This window comes from Lepidochelys olivacea (assembly GCF_965140295.1).
Source record: "Lepidochelys olivacea isolate rLepOli2 genome assembly, chromosome: 6".
Taxonomy (NCBI): Eukaryota; Metazoa; Chordata; order Testudines; family Cheloniidae; genus Lepidochelys; species Lepidochelys olivacea.
This window is the reverse complement of record NC_140416.1, coordinates 64,171,187-64,192,205: the sequence shown is the minus strand read 5'-3', so window position 1 is coordinate 64,192,205 and position 21,019 is coordinate 64,171,187. Positions and strand designations below refer to the sequence as shown.

General features: G+C 41.4%; 1 protein-coding gene across 2 annotated transcripts in view; it reads right to left on the bottom strand.

Annotated features, from left to right (window-relative positions):
• The window catches only part of PSEN1 (presenilin 1), a 51,158-nt gene that overhangs the window by 23,968 nt on the left and 6,171 nt on the right, over positions 1-21,019 (bottom strand). For both annotated transcript variants that reach the window (XM_084629913.1, XM_084629914.1), the window contains exons 2-6: positions 14,181-14,324; positions 8,534-8,787; positions 6,817-6,958; positions 2,079-2,146; positions 596-816 (exon numbers count right to left, since the gene is read on the bottom strand). In XM_084629913.1, the coding sequence (XP_084486039.1) occupies positions 596-816; positions 2,079-2,146; positions 6,817-6,958; positions 8,534-8,787; positions 14,181-14,264 (769 nt within the window). In that variant the 5' untranslated portion in view covers positions 14,265-14,324. The remainder of the gene's footprint in view (positions 1-595; positions 817-2,078; positions 2,147-6,816; positions 6,959-8,533; positions 8,788-14,180; positions 14,325-21,019) is intronic.

Sequence of the window (21,019 nt, the reverse complement as noted above, 5' to 3'; positions counted from 1 at the left end):
TAAGGAAAACTCCTAGAGGAATTTCTGAGATTACCCCCTTCTTGTCAGGAGATGGATTGGCCCCCTTGGTATTTGGAGGACCCTAGGGAGGCCACAGCTACCCACGTCAAGCCCTTGTACCCAGGATGTGGCTCCAGCTTCCCAAGGAACTGCTTCACTCTGGAAATGCAATAGCTCCCAAGGGCCCTTGAGGGAGTGGGAGACACAAGAGTTATTTTCAATGAGACCAGAAGGAGGACTACAATATGGGTCACACGCCTATCCTCTCCTCCCTTGTACTACTCCAATTCCAATCCCATCTGCACTTCCTGCAGACCCGGAGAGGGCCCCTCATAAGGTCCAGGGTATGTGGACAGAGACAGTATTGCAGAGGCACTCAGAGGTAACAGCCATTTGAGGGGGACTTACCCATGGGTTAGATGTAAGGGAACACAGTCTGGTCCCTGGAATTTGAGTAAGACATTGCAGCAAAACCCTTGCCCTGCCTATGTTTGGACCCTGGGTTTTATGTCTGGTCAAACAGATGGAAGAAGTGAAAGTAGGAAGAGGGCATGCTATCATCATTGCTGGTATTATGCTTTTTTCAGGATCTTACCATATACTGAAATCACAGCTAGGATAAGCCATGCAGTCCATTCAGGAAGGTATTTAATGAATACCAGAGCCATGAGAGCACTGATCATAATGAGATATGCTTGCTGGAGCCGGAGCGGGCCTTTCCAGTGAATGCAGATCATTCCCACCACACCAAAGTTCCAGATCATGAGCGCGAGTGTGATGTAGTCCATGGCAACGTTATAGGTTTTAAAAACCTCACTAAAACATTTAAGAAAAGGAGATTAGATAAAGAAAACAGGCAACTGTTTCCCTAAAGCAATGGCAAAAAACAAAGAAGGCAAACTTGAGAATTAGATTTTAAAACTCTACACTCCATGTATTTTAACAAACAAAGTTGTTCTTTTATTAGATCTTAATTAGATCTGACAATGACTCAAAGAAACAGTTTGCTTTTTGAGGAAGAGCTAGTTTTACAGGGTGTGTTTCATTTAAACTATTTCAGGTTTACTAATTCAGTTTTCTGCAGTACAATCCTCCATTGACCCTCGTTTCCTTCTCAGTCACAGATCAAAAAGCTGCCAGCACAGGACACCAATGCAAAGTAGTTACCTTGATTAACCTATAGATGGTCCTCCATTTTGTAAGTAAAATTTCAAAAAAATAATTTCCTGGCATACAAATGGCTCTGTTAGTTACCTGCATGGAATGTGAACTAGACACGTAGCACCACTGTGTCAACCATGCAAGGGAAGGAGGATGTAGTGTAAATGCTTCAGCTGATCAGACATTGTCCTAGGCCCTAATGAACTGATTTTTTTAAACTGAAGAGAACAAAATATTCTGTGAAATAAATATATCTAAGAAATTTAAAGTTATGACGGCTCTCCAGGAATATAAGCCTGGGGTTCTTCATTCATTTTTGTCCTATTAGATGAAATCATAGTGCTAACTCAGGGGTAAGAAATGCATGCTGACTGTAATAGAGTGTTTGGGGTCTGCATCACCATTATAGCTGCCCACCATTCCTAGAAAGTAAAAATCTCCCTTTGAGGATGGAGCTATGTTTCTCAATCAGATATGAGAGATTACTGAATACAATGAATGGAAAAACCACCTCGCAGCGAACAAGTGTATTTTCTCCAAGTCATAGGTAACTTCCACTGGCCTGTGAAAAATCAGTGCTTGAGCTTGCTGAATGGCCATTCCTGATGAGGTGGTGAAGTGCTGCTTCAGGATTTGACTTACAAGACAAGTACAAAGCCTTGAAACATAGGTCTATTCTGCTGTAGATGCAAGCGCATAACTTCCATTAGATATAACAGAAGTGTGTATCGGTGACAGAACAGATTCCTTTCAGTAGATTAAGTCTTTGAGACTGTTCCCAAATAAATACCCTTTGCATGGCTGACCCTTACCAATTACCATGGTGACATGAGGACAACTGTTTATGTATGCTTATGGTGAAGAGACAAAGATTGGCTGGAAGGCAAATTCTGAAGTTGAAACTCTTGTAGACTTACCCCAAGTAGATGAATGAGAAAAAGAAAAGCAGCAATAGAGAAGAAATGATAAGCCAGCCATGGATCACCTGAAAGAGAAAGACACAACAATAAACATCTCCATTTCAAACTGGACATTTTAAAGTTAATTACATCTTTATCAAAAATGCCTTTTTAAGGTTCAATTTCATAAGCAGAAGATATAGTAATATCTGAGCCAGTTTTCAGAGTACCACTCACAGCCCCCAGCCATATTAATATCTTGTGGTTAGAGCAAGGGAATGAGATTCAGAAGTCTTTGGCTCCATACCATACTCTATGCTGCTACATTGATTTTTGGCTAGTCCCTTGACTTCTGTGCCTGAGTTTACTCATCTATAAAATGGGGCACTACTTAACCAACCTTTGTAAATTGCTTTGGAATCCTTGAATAAAAGGTGCTCTATAAGTGCAAAGTATTTTTAGCATATTAACTTACAGCACTTTGATAATGTTGGCTTGATGTCAAAGCAGAATATACTGCATTGTAAAATGCATGGAAAACATCTATTAATTTTTCTATCATTTAAAGAAATGAACAGCCCAGTTTCCAAATCAATAGCAGAATCTATGTGTAACCTTATGGATGAAGTACAATGTTAAAGTGTTACATTTATGAATTCTAGCATATTAAAATCAACTAGAATTAGCATAAGGCATCACGTAAGGAATGAACGAATAACGAATGTAAGCACCTTTTTATTGCATATGAAGAGCAAATACTAACACACCTAATAGTGTGATCTATACACATCACACAATTTGATAGCAAAATACATCACCATGTATATCAAGATGACAACCGTGTTTTGAGATTAAAGTCTAGCAAGACATACATGAATTTTACAAAAAAAAGTTACATTAGAAAATATCATCAAACCTTGTTTTAAGGAGTGAGCATACTTTGGGACAAGTCCTTCATACTAATGTCCCAGACTAAAAACAAAGATGGAAGAGAATTTGGAAAGCCCTCTAACTATGATCATGTCTGAACTGACAGGCTGCAAGATGACAAAATGCTAGATTTCCTAAGTACCCGATTACAAAAAACAAAGCTCTGAAATGCTACATCAAACTGGTAGAAAATCATCCAAAACCCAGGGAAAAAAGCAATAGAAGATATCTTTCAAAAACAACTGAAGGAGGGGAACGGACAATCTCTTCAGAAAAACAGATTCCTAGAATTGTAAGTCAAAAACTCCAACCTGTTAAAGACTTTGGGCAAGTTCTGGCCTTAAGAAGAGTACCTTTGAGGTGCAATGGGGTATGAAAAACGTGAAATATAAAGAAATATTTTTTCTTCTAGACAAGGAACCTCACACACAAGCTAAGACATGAACCCCACAACTAGTTTAAAGTTCTTTATAGATAAAGAAGTCAGAAGCAGTAATTTAGTACTTGCTTGAACTGGTTAAAATGGCACAAGGAATCCTACCTGTGTTGAAGCCAGATTCAGAGCAGAATTTACTATTCAAAACAACTATACATCCAAGAGAACTCAATCTTTCTGATCTGGAGTTTTGTTTTTCCTCCTTATTTCCCTCCTTGCAAATGGTTTATATTGGATTTTAAACATTTTTAAAAACAATAAAAACTTATGAAATTTAATGTTTTACCTTGTAGAGATTATTTCTGTTTCACTAGTATTTATTTGACTTACATAAAACAGCAACAACCTTCTAACAAACAAAAGAGTGTCAAGTTTCATATAGGTTTTAAATGTATTTTCTTAAGTGTGTTCAGAGTCCTCTGCAGGATCTCTTCCACTTTCTATCTCTTCCTCTGGGCCATCCTTCATGATGTATCCCAGTTTACAAAAAAACCTCAAAGTAACAAGACTTGTTGGCAAGCCTGGGTAACCTCACAGGTTAGCCTCTCTCTATATCTGATAGAGTCGTCTCAAAAAATACAGGATGCGCAGCTTTCTCCTTTGCATTAAACATTCGGTTTTTAAATGCTGTTGGCAGGGAAGACGTCAAATTTCTGTCACCAACAACTGTTACAAGGAGAAGAACTCTGAAGCTGGGGATCAGCTTTACAAATAATGTGTAAGGCTACACATATATTCTGATAGAGTGAAAGACTGGATTTTGTTTTTAAAAACAAAATCTTTTCAGGTCACTTTGATGGACAAGATGACATAACTTTATGGTTAAATGAAAGACACATTAGCAATAAGAAAACCCCAAAGAAAACTGTCCTACTGCCTAGGAAGAGAAGAGACCTGGCAGTCCAGTGTGCCTGAATACTAATGTCCCATTCTAGCAAAGAGCAGATCTGCTCTACTGAACAAATGCCAAAAAGTGCATAACTAAGGGAGCGGTTCTCAACCAGTGGTACACAGAGGTCTTCTAGGGGGTACATCAATTAACCTAGATATTTGCCTAGTTTTACAACAGGCTACATAAAAAGCACTAGAGAAGTCAGTACAAACTAAAATTTCATACAATGACTTGTTTATACTGCCCTATATACTATACACTGAAATGTACGTATAATACTTATATTCCAATTGATTTATTTTATAATTATATGGTAAAAAGGAGAAAGCAAGCAATTTTTCAGTAATAGTGCACGGAGACACTTTTGTATTTTTAATGTCTGATTTTGTAAGCAAGTAGTTTTTAAGTGAGGTGAAACTTGGGGGTATGCAGGACAAATCAGACTCCTGAAGGGGATACAGTAGTCTGGAAAGGTTGAGAGCCACTGCTTTAACGCCCCAATCCTGCAATACTTACATGTGCTTAACTACCGTGAGTAGCCTCACTGATACCTAACTGAAACAATTTGGTGTATCACACGACTTTCCACACCAGTAATGTGTGTTCTTCACATTACATGGCTTTTCAAATATTAAATCATTTTCAAAACCACCTGTCCTTTTCTCATAGAAGTTTCTCAACACACTACATGTGAAAGATAAGTGTTATCCAACATATTTCGTAACATGTCATGGCAAGTTTCTAGACTTCTGATTAAAACATTTCCATGTCTCACCTGACAATGACTCCTAACTGATTTGTTGGTACAGAGTCAGCTTGCCTGCTAAAAACCTGAATAAAAGGGACTTGCCACGGTTTGCAAAATACAGGGAATTAAATCTGGAGCTCTGGCAGTAAAAGAATTTGCTTAGATAGACTAAAAATATGGGGGAATTAAGGCAAAAATAAAAATACATGAAAGAATAAGAGAAACTACTCAGACAAGCTGAGAAGGCTTGATTTCTGGTGGTTAGAGTTAGAATCTGAAATCACGACCAGCTCTACTATTGATTTGCTCTGTAACCTCATGTAAGACGCTTCACATTTGGGCCTCAATTTCTCCAGTTGGAAAATTGGGACAATACTTTCCCTACCTCAAAGGCATTTTCCCAGACATAATGCCTGAATGAAAGGCACTACAAATGAGCAAAGTAGATAGCATACTGCCACCACTTGGGATGTCAAATATTCTTTTGCTAGAAGTTTGTTTCTGTTCACTGAAATGTAAACCAACAGTGATTCTCTACATACCCAGCAGAAAATTAGATTTATGTTCAGCAACTGGGTGCCTGGATTTTTCAGCACTTCAGTGCAGCGGCTTGGAGATACTGTGTTAGCTTCATTAAAATTCAAAAGTTCAACATTTTTCATTAAGTAAGCACGAAAATAAATACAATCACTACCAAAGCTCCAATATTTATTTTGTCATTGAATTTAGTTTTATGCAGTCTACATATTCACTTTCTGATGTGCCAAAGATCCTTGTAATGACAGTGTACAACTGCACTGTAGAAATGATCAAGGGGAAGCTAGAGGTTTTGGCAGCTTGGTAAGCACAGGTGAGGCTTCTGGCATCTGGAGAGGCCCAAAGGACAGTTTGGGATTGCGGGTTTAAGCACATCAGTTGGCCAGTTCTACTAAAATGATCAGCAGTGAAATAATTTAAATATCTATTTTAAACTATCACTGTTTGGGGTATTAATTCAATACCCCATTGTGATAAATGGGGAAGTTAACACCTCATAAATCTTTTTCCAGAGTGTCTGCAGACTCAGGCAGATGTCATTGCATCCATCACAATATGGTGACATTTTCAAAAGGCTTTTTTTCATTGCATCCATGCAGGTTAGAAACTCCCCTCAAAAATCTAAGAAGCTGGAACTAAATTTTGAGGCAAGTTTGATAGCAAATTATGTGACTGTAAAACACATATATTCAAGGGTCTGACTAAAAAAGACAGTATATCATTTTGTTATTCCACATCCTGCTTTATTAAGCATTAAAGGAAAAAAACACAATCACTGGGCCAAAAGTAGCCCACACCCACAGCTTTAACATGGAGCTTTGACATATGGAGACTAAGTTCTAGCAAGTTGATGCGACCCTCATCTAGATTAAGTTTGAGCTCCCATCAATAATACCATTATGTATTTTTGAGTCCTGATCTCAGGTGACATACTGTCACACACAAACATTGCTGTTGAAGTGCATTTTATTATTGGCAATGCCAAGATCATGCCTTGTCCACTTTTACTCCATGAAAGACTATGTACTATCTGATCCAATAAATTGTCCATTCCCCCCCAATATGGGGAACAAGGCTCCAAAAACTAAAGCAGTGAACATCCAACTGGTGCTGCCAGTTTAGTTAATCATGATTGCTCTTTCCCTGATAATACATTTCAGTAAATAAAAGAAGGTTAGCAGAACTAATTACCAAGGTTAACATTTGTGCTCACCTTATAGCACCTGTATTTGTAAAGCACAACCAGGAGTATGGTCATGACAATGATGACACTGATCATGATGGCAGCATTGAGAATAGAGTTCAGAGCTCTCTGTCCCACGGTGTCTGTGTCTTCAGTGAACGGAGTGTAGATACTACAATACAGACCAAAAAAAGAAATGAAATTCCAATACATATTCCACATAAAAGTTTTCTAGATAAAAGCTCAGGATTAATATGTAGATATTTAAAGTCAATTTCCCTCTTGACATCTCAGTACTTATCTTTCAAATCAAAGTTACAAAAGTGAGAGTTATTTTCTGCTTAGTAAGAGAGCAACCAACATTTAAAAACTATTTTATTTATAGCAGCAGTTCTCAAACTGTGGGTTGTGACCCCATTTTAATGGGATCACCAGGGCTGGCGTTAGACTTGCTGGGACCCGGGGCCAAAGCCCTCAGGCTTCAGACTTGTGTGGTAGGGCTCAGGTTACAGGCCCCCCACCTGGAGGCTGAGCCCTTGGGCTTCAGCTTTGGTTCCCCCACCCAGGGCAGTGGGGTTCGGGCAGGCTCAGGTTTCAGTCCCAACTCCTTGGGTCGCGTAGTAATTTTTGTTGTCAGAAGGGGGTCGCATGCAATGAAGTTTGAGAACTTCTGATTTATAGCATGCAAGTAAATGTGAATTAGGTCACACTAAATACATTTGAGCCTTTGTACATACACCATCTAGTGGATATTCAATAAAACGCAACCTGAAGATAAAAATGAGTAGTGCAGGGGAGGAATTAGATTTTCTGTTCTGTGGGAAATTCCACGAGTTTAAAAAACACGTGTTCCAAAAACAGAATAAAACCAAAATTTTAAGACTTCCTAAATCAATGCAATTCAAAAACAGTAATTTCAGATCAATGTTTCATTCTGATCTTAACATTTTAAAAAATTGAATTTTTTTGCAATATCTATTTTGAAGCCACAAACCAAACATGTTCTGACATTATCAAAAAGTTGTGTGTCAGTTTTTTTCCTCCAAAAATGCATTTTTGTTAAATTCAACATGTTTCCACAAAATATTTCTCCATTGGACAATGCAGATCTGTTAAAATTGAAAAATTTAGTTGGAAAATTTCTTGACAGCTCTTGCTAACGTATTTATTTCTTTGTCAACAAGCAACATAAACAAACCCGAACCCTGCATACACATTGATGTTCTTTAAGCTCTCATTTTTCACCACTAAGGAAGCTTTAATTTTTAATGGAGTGCAACTTTCATGGCCTGTGCTCAGAATTAAGTCCATATCACGTAAACATCACACAAGAGGCACAAACTATTCAGTTAAAGGCCAAGATTCAGACGAAAGCAATGGTGAACAAATTATCTTGAGAGAGATGCTTCTACAAGGGAGACTTGAAATTATTTGCAAAGCTGCAAAGAGAAACTTCCGGTTTCATCGTGGTAAGTCCTTTAACTTATGCAAGCACAAGAAAAATTGGGTTGATCTGATAGGAAAAACCAGTCTGGATCAGTCTCCAGGCTGACAGGAGCTGGGAACAATGTTGAAAGTAGGGCTGCTGGACTCCAGAGGGACCAGCATCAAACCAGGGCTTGAGGAAAGTTCATTGTATAACATAGGCACTTGAAGATGCGCAGACACATAGTAAAGGAAAGGATCCCCAGCAGATCCAAACCAACAAAGACAATAAAAAAAAAAAATTAGAAGATTTGATACATACAGCTGTCCATCCTTGCGTGTATAAAAGCTGACAGACTTGATGGTTGCAACAACTACCACCATGCAAAGTGTGACAGGTGCAAAGAGCATAATCACATGCTTTGCCCCATATTTCAATGTCAACTCCTCATCTTCTTCGTCCTGTTCCAGCACTTGCTGCATGCTATTCTGTGGCTGCCCATTAGTCTCTGATTCAGGGTTGTCATTGCGCCTTCGCTCGCTATTATCATGGCGTCGCCTCTCGCTGTTGTCATTCTGCAAGATAAGTAATCCCATTTCCATAAGCATCTATTTGCCACGTGTTCTGTATGCTACGCCAAGGAGGCTGTGGAGTGGGGAATATACACTGTACTATTGACTGTCATATAGTTTCAGCAGCAAGGACCTAAACAACAGCATTTACAATACACTGCATGAAAACTGTGGATAGAACGGAAGTATATAAAGTAGGGCTGTCAAGCAATTAAAAAAAATTAATCATGATTAATCGCTCTGTTAAACAATAATAGAATACCATTTATTTAAATATTTTCGGATTTTTCTATATTTTCAAATATATTGATTTCAATTACAACACAGAATACAAAGTCTACAGTGCTCACCGTATATTTATTTTTGATGAAATATTTGTGCTGTAAAAAAAAAATTAGTATTTTTCAATTCACCTCATACAAGTACTGTAATGCAATCTCTTAATCATGAAAGTTGAATTTACAAATGTATAATTAGGTACAAAAAAACAACTGCATTCAAAAATAAAACAATGTAAAACTTTAGAGCCTACGAGTTCACTCAGTCCTACTTTTGTTCAGCTAATCATTCAGACAAAAGTTTGGTTACATTTTGCAGGAGATAATGCTGCCCGCTTGTTGTTTACAATGTCACCTGAAAATGAGAACAGGCGTTCTCATGGCACTGTTGTAGCCAGCGTTGCAAGATATTTATGTGCCAGATGCGCAAAAGATTCATATGTCCCTTCATCTTCAACCACCATTCCAGAGGACATGTGTCCATGCTGAAGACGGGTTCCACTCTATAACGACCCAAAGCAGTGCAGACCGACGCATGTTCACTTTCATCATCTGAGTCAGATACCACCTGCAGAAGGTTGATTTTCTTTTTTGATGTCTCAGGTTCTGTAGTTTCCACATCAAAGTGTTGCTCTTTTAAGATTTCTGAAAGCATGCTCCACACCTTGTCCCTCTCAGATTTTGGAAGGAGTTTCAGATTCTTAAACCTTGGATTGAGTGCTGTAGCTATCTTTAGAAATCTCACATCGGTACCTTCTTTGCGTTTTGTCAAATCTGCAGTGAAAGTGTTCTTAAAATGAACAATATGTGCTGGGTCATCATCCAAGACTGCTATAATATGAAATACATGCCAGAATAAGGGTAAAACAGAGCAGAAAACATACTATTCATCCCCAATGTCTATTCATCCCCAATGAGTTCAGTCAAAATTTAATGAACGCTTTTTTTTTTTTTTTTTTTTTTAAATGAGCGTCATCAGCATGGAAGCATGTCCCCTGGAATGGTAGCCAAAGCATGAAGTGCCATACAAATGTTTAGCATATCTAGCACGTAAACGTTGCTATGCCGGCTACAAAAGTGCCATACAAATGGCTGCTCACACTTTCAGGTGACTTTGTAAATAAGAAGCTGGCAGCATTATCTCCTGTAAATGTAAACAAACTTGTTTGCAAGGTGAATTTGATTTAAATCACTAGTCAGGAAGACAATTTAATCATGGATTTCTACATAAAAGTGCATTCTTGTTTGTTGTTATAACCTTAATACATATTCTTCACAACTCAAGAGATAGATGTAGGTTTCATTTGTAGAAGATATACACTATACATTTTTGAAGTGATTTATTCTGAAAACTTTTCAGATTAGTGTTACAGCTATATCAGAAAACGAATGATTGTTTGGTTATTTCATTTACCAAAGGTAATTGAAGCAGACATTTATGAAGTCATTGGGAGGTGAACTATCTCCAATTCTACAGGTTAATTATTAATATTTGGAGGATTTTCTTGTCACGCTGTATTAGGAGGAGAACATCACCAGACAGACATTTAAATTGTTTTAACTAAAATAACGTTATGTATTCCGGATTATTTTCTTCAACAGCAAACATATAATATTTTAACAAAACAAGCATATGAATTTTTGAATTTAGTTAAACATTCAAGTTTTTTTAAATCAGGTATGTTTTTGTTAAAATTGTTTTTAAACTAAAATAGTTAAATGAATTTTTTTTAAACACAAACCAAAAATTAAATAGACTGTCAGCCAGGTCAACATGAGAAACTTAAAATATTGGCTTCTGCAGCTAACTCAGTCGTCTTCACCTTCATTTTCCCATTTGTTCATAATCTGGAAAAGAAAAACAAGCTTTCCTGCTTTTTCAAGTCCCAAACGGTTTCTCAATTTGGAATGAAATAGTCCAAAGGAAGAAAATATTCTTTCTACACCAGCAGAAGAAGCTACTGCTGTTAAAAGTGAGATTATCACTTCAACAGTCTCTGAATCCAAGTGCTTAAGTGACTTCCACCAGTTCACTTCTTTAAAACATCATCAGCAAACATATATTTCTTGAATGGTTCTTACTCCCAAACTGGGTCTCCTTTACGGCCTGCTGCCATTATAGGTTTTCCCTTCTCGTGAGAGAATGGTATGGTAGGTCTCAAATCAATGACGGATACACTCAGAAAGACCTCAAGACTTCTGGAATATGCTGCTCAGACAGTTTCACTTATGTTTCTACTGTCTGTCCCTCCCTTCTCACATTTATCTCCAGACCTCCTCCTCCTCCAGATTAATTCCGTCCCCAACAATCTTCTATTCATTGAACTTTTTGAAACTTTGCACTTTTAGAGAGAGGTAAGGGATTGACTCTGTGTACACAAATATTCAGAGGGACAATTGGGTTGAGGTCTGTTATTTCTCACCTCTATATATTAGTTATTTTAAAACATTTTTGCTGTTAACAAGCATGTTATCTCTGCAAAACTAAGTATCCACAGTTTGAGAACTGCAAAACTAAGCATCTCTGATGGTATCTTCTAGACTGAGCACTGAGTTTCATTTGGTAGATAGAAAGATTAACCTAAATAATCTATACAGAAGCCCCTGCAACTCCGTAAAATTGGGTCCCTAATCCATGAACTATTGGAACTCATTTACAAAACTTTTCTTAAACATTACATGAATATATTGTCTCATACTATAGAATTAGAATTTATAATCCCTATTCCATGATGAGATATCTTTGAGCTGTAATGTATTTTAATTAAAGCTATCTTTAGATAGGTTTTTTCCTCAAAAAGCATTTTATCAAAAAATCCAATTTAAATAATAAAAATCCAATTTTTTAAAATTTTTTTTAAAAAAAAGTCATTGATTTTTATCCACCCTGCTTGTTTGTGTTAGCGACTGGCTGAATAAGGAGCAGGACTGAGTAGACTTGTAGGCTCTACAGTTTTACATTTGTTTTGTTTTTTAATTCACTTATGTAACAAAAAAAATCTACACTTGTAAATTGCACTTTCACAATAAAGAGATTGCATTATGGTACTTGTATGAGGTGAACAGAAAAATACTATTTCTTTTATCATTTTACAGTGAAAATATCTGTAATAAAAATATAAAGTGAACACTGTACGCTTTGTATTCTGTATTGTAATTTAAATCAATATATTTGAAAATGTAGAAAAGCATCCAAAAATAGTTGTTAAATTTCAACTGGTATTCTATTGTTTAAGAGTGTGATTAATTGTGATTAATTTTTTTGAGTTAACTGAGTGAGTGAACTGCGATTAATCCACAACGCTAATATAAAGCAATATTAGGAACTCTCAAACAAGACAAGTTGTTAAAATTGATGTTGCTTTTGTCCAACTGCATGGATGTGTCTTCTACATAAACTGAAATTACACAAATTGAAGGGCCTATTTTTTTTCCTTGAGTGGAGATACTTTCGAGGCATGAGCATCTGAAAGCAGATGTTAGCGCAAAGTTTGTAACAATTGTAACTTCTTACACAGTTATTGAAGATGGTGATAATGTGACATTTATGACACTTGTTGCATGAAAGCCCCATGAAAATTATTCTGAAACCAGTCTTCATGCGGTTCACATTCACTACACTACACTGAGCAATTTCTACCATTATTAAAGCTGGAAAAAACTCTACAAATTGGTCTGGCATTGCATTTCCACAGTTTTACAAGCAAGAAAACTGACATATGAATAATTTTTAAAAACTCAGATAATTCTCACATTTTTAAAATTAAAAAGACAATTCTCATGCGGAACAAACAAACTTGTGGCGTGAGTATATCAATTTTTCCTCCCTACAAAAAGGGATTTAGTTTAGATCAGCAGTCCTCAAATTTTATAACACCCTTTCCCTAACAGACCCTTCCATAACTAGACCATCCCTGACAGGTGTTTGTCTCACCTGCTCTTAAAAACCTCCAATGACAGAGATTCCCCAACCTCCCTAGGCAATTTGTTCCAGTGCTTAAGCACCCTGACAGAAGTTTTCCCTAATAACCAACCTAAATCTCCCCTGCTGAAATTTAAGCCAATTGCTTCTTGCTCATCCTCAGAAGTTAATGAGAACAATTTTTCACCCTCCTCCTTGTAATAACCTTATATGTACTTGAAAACGGTTATGTCCCCCACTCAGTCCTCTCTTCCAGACTAAACAAACATTTTTTTTCAACCTTTCCTCACAGGTCATGTTTTCTAAACCTTTATTCATTTTTGCTGCTGTTCTCTGGATTTTCTCCAGTTTGTCCACATAATGGGGCACCCAGAACTGGATGCAATACTCCAGCTGAGGCCTAATCAGTGCGGAGTAGAATGGAAGAATTTTTTTGTGTCTTGCTTACAACACTCCTGCTAATACCCCCCAGAGTGATGGGTTTGTTTTTTTTTGCAACAGTGTTACACTGTTGACTCATATGTAGCTTGTGATCCGCTATGGCCCCCAGATCCCTTTCTGCAGTACTCCTTCCTAGGCAGTCACTTCCCATTTGGCATGTGCGTAACTCATTGTTCCTTCCTAAGTGGAGTACTTTGCATTTGTCCTTATTGAATTTCAGCCTATTTACTTCAGACCATTTCTCCAGATCATTCTGAATTTTAATCCTATCCTCCAAAGCACTTGCAACCCCTCCCAGCTTGGTATCGTCCACAAACTTTATAAGTGTATGCTCTATGCCATTATCTAAATCACGGACGAAAATGTTGAACAGAACTGGATCCAGAACTGATCTCTGGGGGACCCCACTCGTTATGCCCTTCCAGCAGGACTGTGAACCACTGATAACTACTCTCTGGGAACGGTTTTCCAACCAGTTATGCACCTACCTTATAGTAGCTCCATCTAGGTTGTATTTCCCTAGTTTGTTTATGATAAGGACATGTGAGACAGTAGCAAAAGCCTTACTATAGTCAAGATATACTACATCTACTGCTTTCCTCCTATACCCAAGGTTTGTTATCCTGTCAAAGAAAGCTATTAGATTGGTTTGACACAATTTGCTCTTGACAAATCCATGTTAACTGTTACTTATCACCTTATTATCTTCTAGGTGTTTGCAAGCTGACTGCCTGATGAAGTAGTTTGTTACTTACAGCATTGCTCAGGTGGTTGTCAGGGAAGTTTTCTGTCAGCTGCCCATGCTGGAACTGAGGTAGGTGTGCAGATAGCTCTGTCATTGGGACAGCTCTGTGTAAACCAATTATTGCTACACAAAACAGAACTTTCCTCTTGAGACACTGCAAGGAAAAGCAGATGTGTTAAGATTCCATATTCACCAACTCTTTTTAAAAAAAAATTTCATAACTCATGTGGATCAAGGATAACCATTTCCCCTTCTTCTCTTTGGTGATGTACAACCATGCTACATTTTCATGAAAATCTACCCGATGGGGATTTCCCAGCACAAAAATAAAAAATTATCAGAAAAGTTAGTCAGCCATGAGAGTAAACAAAAGAAGTGCCAAGTTTAGGATTCTATAAATTATTGAGAAAGAAGATAAATTCTTTATCCCACCTTGAGCAATTATGCAAACATTAATTGCACATTTGTTCAAAATGTAAACAATATACTTCTATTTTTAATTAGACTGCAGAACATCCTCCTATAACTTTCCTTAGCCTCATTACCTCACACCATACCCCACAGCCAAGTAATGGTAAACCAGATGCAGGATTCTTCTCTCTTGGCTCACTCATTCTCAGGTTGGAGATCTCTCAGCTTCTGGGTACAAGTTTATAGTTTTAAATCTTGACATTTGAAAAACTGAAGTTTGACGTATAGCATTTAGTATCTTTAATGCTCTGGCAGTTGCCTGGAGTTACACAGAACAATACTTCCATTCAATTACTAAGCACAAAAATCTTCAGCAGGCCTTCAAGTATTAAGGCATATTCACACCCCCTAATGGATATCACTTGGGCAAATTTATTCAAACGTGCCATGCATAATATACGTGATAGCCCCAGTTATTACTTAAAAACTATGCAAGCTCTAATGTAAAAACAATAAGATACATATGAATGAATCTCTCCCCCTCCCCTCCCACTTCCCCACCCAACAGCTAAGTACGTGAAGCAGAAAACACGACTGTAAAAGCCAGGACACAGGAAAATAATTCAGTATGAGTTTTAGAGAAAACCAAGTGACAAACATGGGGGTGCTGTTTAATAAATAATATTGTATCTGGATCTCTCACTAGCTGAGTGTTTCCATACCATACATGGAAATTGATATTTCTCCCTAGAGGTCTGTCTGGGTAGCAGAGTCTATCCACCTCAGGAAAGAGACAGGAAACTCTTTCTAATAATGACTTCCACTTAATGGGCATTAAGAGACAATGCCAGAGTGATCAGCTCTAATGGCTCCAGCCTGCTCTAGTAACATAAGTGGTAAGTCCATCTAAGGTAGAAGTCAACAACCAGTCGATCACTGCTGACTGGTCAATCCTAGAGGATCTCCCAGTGTGTGGAGCCACATGCTCCCTGCCCCAAGGGGCGCGTTGGCCCCTTCCCGGAGCGGTGTGGGGCCAGGGTAGGCAGGAAAGCTACCTTAGCCTTGCTGCGCCCACTGCTGACTGGGAGCCGTCAGAGGTAAGTGCTGCCCAGTGGGAGGCCGCACCCAAACCCCCATCCCTGAGCCCCCTCCCAGAGCCAGCACCCCAACCCACAGCCCCTTCCTGGAGCCCCCTCCCAGAGCAAGCACCCCAAACCCGCTCCTGCACCCCAACACTCTACTCCAGCCCTGATCCCCCTCCCAGAGCCAGCACCCCATACCCCCCAGCACCCCATACCTCCTCCCAGAGCCAGCACCCCAAGTGCATTCCTGCACCCCAACCCCCAGCCCCTTCCTAGAACCAGCATCCCATACCCCTCCAGCACCCCAACACCCTGCCCCCTCCCAGAGCCAGCACCCTGTGCCCCCTCCTGAACCGCAACACTCTGCTCCAGCCCTGATCCCCCTCCCAGAGCCAGCACCCTCTCCTGCACCCCAACCCGCTGTCCTGACCCCCCTCCCAGAGCCAGCACCCTGTACCCTGTCCTGCATCCCAACACACTGCCCCAGCCTGGAGCCCCCTTCTGCACCCAAACCCTCTCCTGAACCCCAACTCCCAGGCTCAACCCAGAGCCACCTCCCACACTGCGAACTTCTCGACCCCAGCCCAGAGCCCGCACCCCCTCCTGAACCCCAACTCCCTACCCCAGCCCTGTGAGAGTGAGTGAGGGGGGCAGGGATATGGAGTGACCGGGGCAAGGCTTTGGGGACAGGGCGGGGCAGATCCTGGGTTGCCCTTAGATTCAAAAAGTGATCTTGGGCATAAAAAGTTTGGAGACCACTGCACTAAGGCTATGTCTACACTAGTACTTTTGTCAGTAAAACTGTTATGAAGGTGAGGGGGAGGTTTTATGAAAAATACACCCTCCTGAGTGACAAGTTTCACTGACAGACATGCTGGTGTGGACAGTGCTATGTCAGCGGGAGACGCTCTCCCACTGACACTGCTACCGCCGCTCGCCGGTGATGGCTGAATTATGCCAACAGGAGAGCTCTCTCCCATCAGCATAGAGCAGCTACACGGGAGACCTTAGAGGCGCAGCTGCAGTGGTACAGTTCTGTCGCTGTAAGGTCTCTAGTGTAGACGTAGCCTAACTGAGGCTTGGTCTACATTGGGAACTTAGCGTAGCATAGCTGCGTCTCTCAGGGGTGTGAATGTTCCATGCTCCTGAGAGGTGCAGCTATGCAGACCTAACCCCCAGCATAGACAAAGCTAGGTTGTTGGAAGAATTTGTCCATTAACCTAACTACCACCACTCAGCGAGGTGGATTAACTATAAGGACAGGAGAACCCCTCCCTCCCATCAGCAATGGTAGTGTCTAGCTGTGCCACTGTAGCTTTTTAAATGGAGACAAACCCTAATGTGCACCTAGGCTCCTGGTTTTAAAATCTTTTCCTCAAGGGTCATCTCTCCACTACAAAATTATGTCAACCTACGTTATGGCAGCATACAGTCCCCGCACTTATTACATCGTTTGTGCGTGTCCACCCTACCCTCCTTGTGTCAGCGGTGCGCATCCTCACCAGGAGTGCTTGTATCAATGCAGAGTGCAATGCACCCTGGGCAGCTATCCCACTGTGCAATCACACCACCATCCAGCACAGGATGTTTTGGGAAGTTTCTGCAATGCCTCTTGGGAAAAATGAGTCATGCAGGGGTGACTGGGAGCATGGATTCAAATTCCCATAATGCAGTGTTCTTCAGCCCATAATATTTAGTGCCTCTCTTCAAAAATCCCTGCAAATCCCCACATCCCTCCTCGCTGTTTGCCATCTGTGACAGAAACATGGATCCTACACAGCTCTGCACTATTGTGATGAGCTTTGCAAGAATGGGCCGCCTGATCCTGCAGTATTTGCAGAGCTGCAAGAACAGGACGATTCCCTGGAGGCTAGATTTCTGTGGGATATAGAAAGAAACAATTCAAGGTTGTTAGCAGCATTCAGGGAGCAGCTGCAAATGGCTGAGTGTTGGTTCTGGGCTCAAGAAACAAGCACTGACTGGTGGGATCACATTGGCATGCAAGTTTGGGATGACAAGCAGAGGCTGCAGGACTTTTGGATACGCAAGACCACATTCCTGGATTTGCATGCCGAACTTGCCCTAGCCCTTCAGCACAGGGAGACCAAAATGAGAGCCGCACTAATAGCTGAGAAGCAAGTAGTGATTGCACTGTGGAAACTTGCAATGCTGATTGCTATTGGTCAGCTGGAAATCAATTTGGAGTTGGGATACCCACCATGGGGGCTGTTTTGATGCATGTGTATAGGGCCATTAAGCGCCTGCTACAGAGGACTGTGACTCTGGGCAATCTGCAGGACATAATGGATGGTTTTGCAGCAATGGGCTTCCTGAACTGCAGTGGGGCGACAGATGGCACACACATCCCTATATTAGCACCAGACCACCTTGCCACAGAGTATATCAATAGAAAGGACTACTTTTCTATGGTTATGCAAGTGCTGGCGGATCACCAGGGATGCTTTACCAGCATCAGTGCGGCTGGTCAGGGAAGATGCATGACGTGAGCATATTTAAGAACACAGGGATGTTCAGAAAGAGGCAAGCAGGGACTTTCTTTCCCGACTGGCAGATTACCATCGGGGATGTTGAAATGCCAATTGTGATCCTGGCAGACTCAGCCTACCCCTTTCCCCCATGGCTCATGAAGCCGTACACTGGTCACCTCGACAGCACCAAGGAACACTTCAACTACAGGCTCAACAGGCGCGGAATAACAGTTGAATGTACCTTTAGCCCAGAGGTGGGCAAACAATGGCCCGTGGGACCATTCTGCCCGGCCCCTGAGCTCCTGACCCAGGAGGCTAGCCCCCGGCCCCTCCCCCACTGTGTCCCCCTCTTCCCCCCCCCACAGCGTCCCCCTCTTCCCCCCCCCTCCACAGCCACGCTGCCAAGCGGGCAGCACTCTCAGCAGCACTCTGGGCAGCGTATCTGGCTCCGGTTGGGCGGCGGCCAGATATGCTGCTCTGAGTGGCATGGTAAGGGGGCTGGGGCCAGGGCATTGGATAAGGGGCAAGGGATCCCAGGGGGGCAGTCACGGGACAGGAGGCGGTTGGATGGGGCGGAGGTTCAGGGGGAGCGGGGTGGTCAGGGGATGGGGAACAGGGGGCAGTTGGATAGGGCAGAGGTTCTGGGGGGAGCAGTCAGGGGACGGGGAGCGGGGGGAGTTAGGTCCAGGGGAGGGAGGGCGGTTGGGGCGAGGGTCTCGGGAGGGGGTAGTCAGGGGACAAGGAGCAGGGGGGGTTGAATGGGTTGGGAGTTTTGAGGGGGGCAGGCAGGGGGTGGAATGTGGGAGGGGCAGATAGGGGGCAGGGGCCAGGCTGTTTGGGGAGGCACAGCCTTCGCTACCCAGCCCTCCATACCATTTTATACCCCCATGTGGCCCTTGGGCCAAAAAGTTTGCCCACTCCTGCTTTAACCATTTGATGGTTCACTGGCATTGTCTACTTATGAGATTGGACCTCAGTGGAAAAAAAAATCCCAATGGCAATAGCGGCCTGATGCGGCCTGCATAACATCTTCGAAGCCAAGGTGGGAAGTTTCTGCTGGGGTAGAGGGCGGAGATGGAGCAGCTGTCTGCCGAATCTGAACAGCCAGATACAAGGGCTATAAGAAGAGCTCAATGAAGAGCTATATGGCTCAGTGAGGCTTTGAAAGACTGTTTTAATAGTGAGGCAGAGAGGTGTGTGCAGCTGTAGCATGCTCTGCCTGGCCTTGCTCTTTTGCTTACTGAAGTAATCGCTGAATGGCATGGGAAAGCGTCCTAGTGCAGGGGAAGAAATAAGGCAGCCCTCCCCAAAAGTCTTCGGCAAAGGATTTCAGACTACCCCCACTAAAGTTTAATCAAGATTTCTATTCAGGATTCACAGGACCTCCTGGTGCATGTAAACAAACTACTCCACACAGCCCTATGCACCTAACTCTAGAGGGAAATGAAATGCAGATAGTAACTCTACCTCTCTTGATTGTTTCACTACCTCTTCTAACACAAGTAAAAAGAGTAAATCAACAGATTTGTCCTGCTACTTTGGGGGTTCCATCCCTGTAATTTCAAAGCAAACCACGTACTTACCAGAGGTTCCTTCCTCTGCATCAGTGCTCGACTGTCGGGACTGGCTGGACTGCGGTGAAGTAAAACACATGTCCTGGCTCTCACAGCTGGATACCCCAGTTGCCTGTCCCCCCAGCTGCCTCTCCCCCATACTCTTCCTCCACTTCTTTGTCCACTTCCTCCTCCTTGCTGTTCATGGCAGGGGCCTGTGACTCGGGCTCCTCCTAAGCATCCACAGGGCTGTTGGAGGTGGTGGTGGGGTCTCTGCTTATGGCACGAAGCTCTTTGTAAAAGTGGCAGGTCTGTAGCTCTGCACCAGACCGATTGCTGGCCTCCCCTGCCTTTTGGTTCAAGTCTTTGGCTTTCACGTAGTACCGAGGCTGGTCCCTCTTGTAGCCCTTCCCCTACATGCCCCCAAGCAGTCTACTCATAGATGTAGAGGTTTCTACAGCTGGATCGGAGCTGTGCCTGCACAGCCTCTTCTCCCCACAGACCCAACCTAACTATGTAGTGCAGACCAGGCCTAACGCTTTGTTCAAGCTACTAAATAAAAATACTTGGTTTTAAGAAGGCTCTTGGTCAATATTACTGATCACAGGTTCCTGAAGGGAAGAAATGCACTTGGACCTGCTGGGCAATAAGAGGTTGGTATAGCGTACTAAGTCCCAGTTTAACCATTGCAAGATTCCACCCCAAGACAGATAAGGGCAAAAGACCAAACACGAGGTGGGGTGCACTCAGAAAGACCTGAACATCAACAATGATACAAAGCCGTGATGGCAACAGTGATACAAAATATCAAAGACAAAGAAAAGAGTGGCAAGGAATCCATAATAAAAGGGCACCGTCTCATCTGGGTCAAACTCATAAAAACAATCTTTAATAAAATCTAAATCCACTACAAATGCTTCAAAAATTTTTAGCAACAAATGAAAATAAAATTGCTTTAAAAACCAATCAACATAACCTGAAATGAATCACTTGACTAGGTAAAGTGGTATAGGGTTTGAGTTTTGAGTAACACTGGTCTAACTTCTATAGGAAGAGGCGGCTGTATAGTGTGGATGGCCTCCACCCCAGTAAAAGAGGAAACCATCTCTTGGGAATAGGTTAGCTAGAAATGTCAGGAGGACATTAAATTGACAACAAAAGGGGAGGGTAAAAAGAGGGAAGATGTGATCGTTCACTGAGGATAAAATCAAGATGTCAAGAACAGCATTAATTAAGGAAACAAAGGATAAGGAGAAAAGAAATTATTTAATTGCCTCAACACCAATACTAGGAACCTGGATAATAAACAAAAGG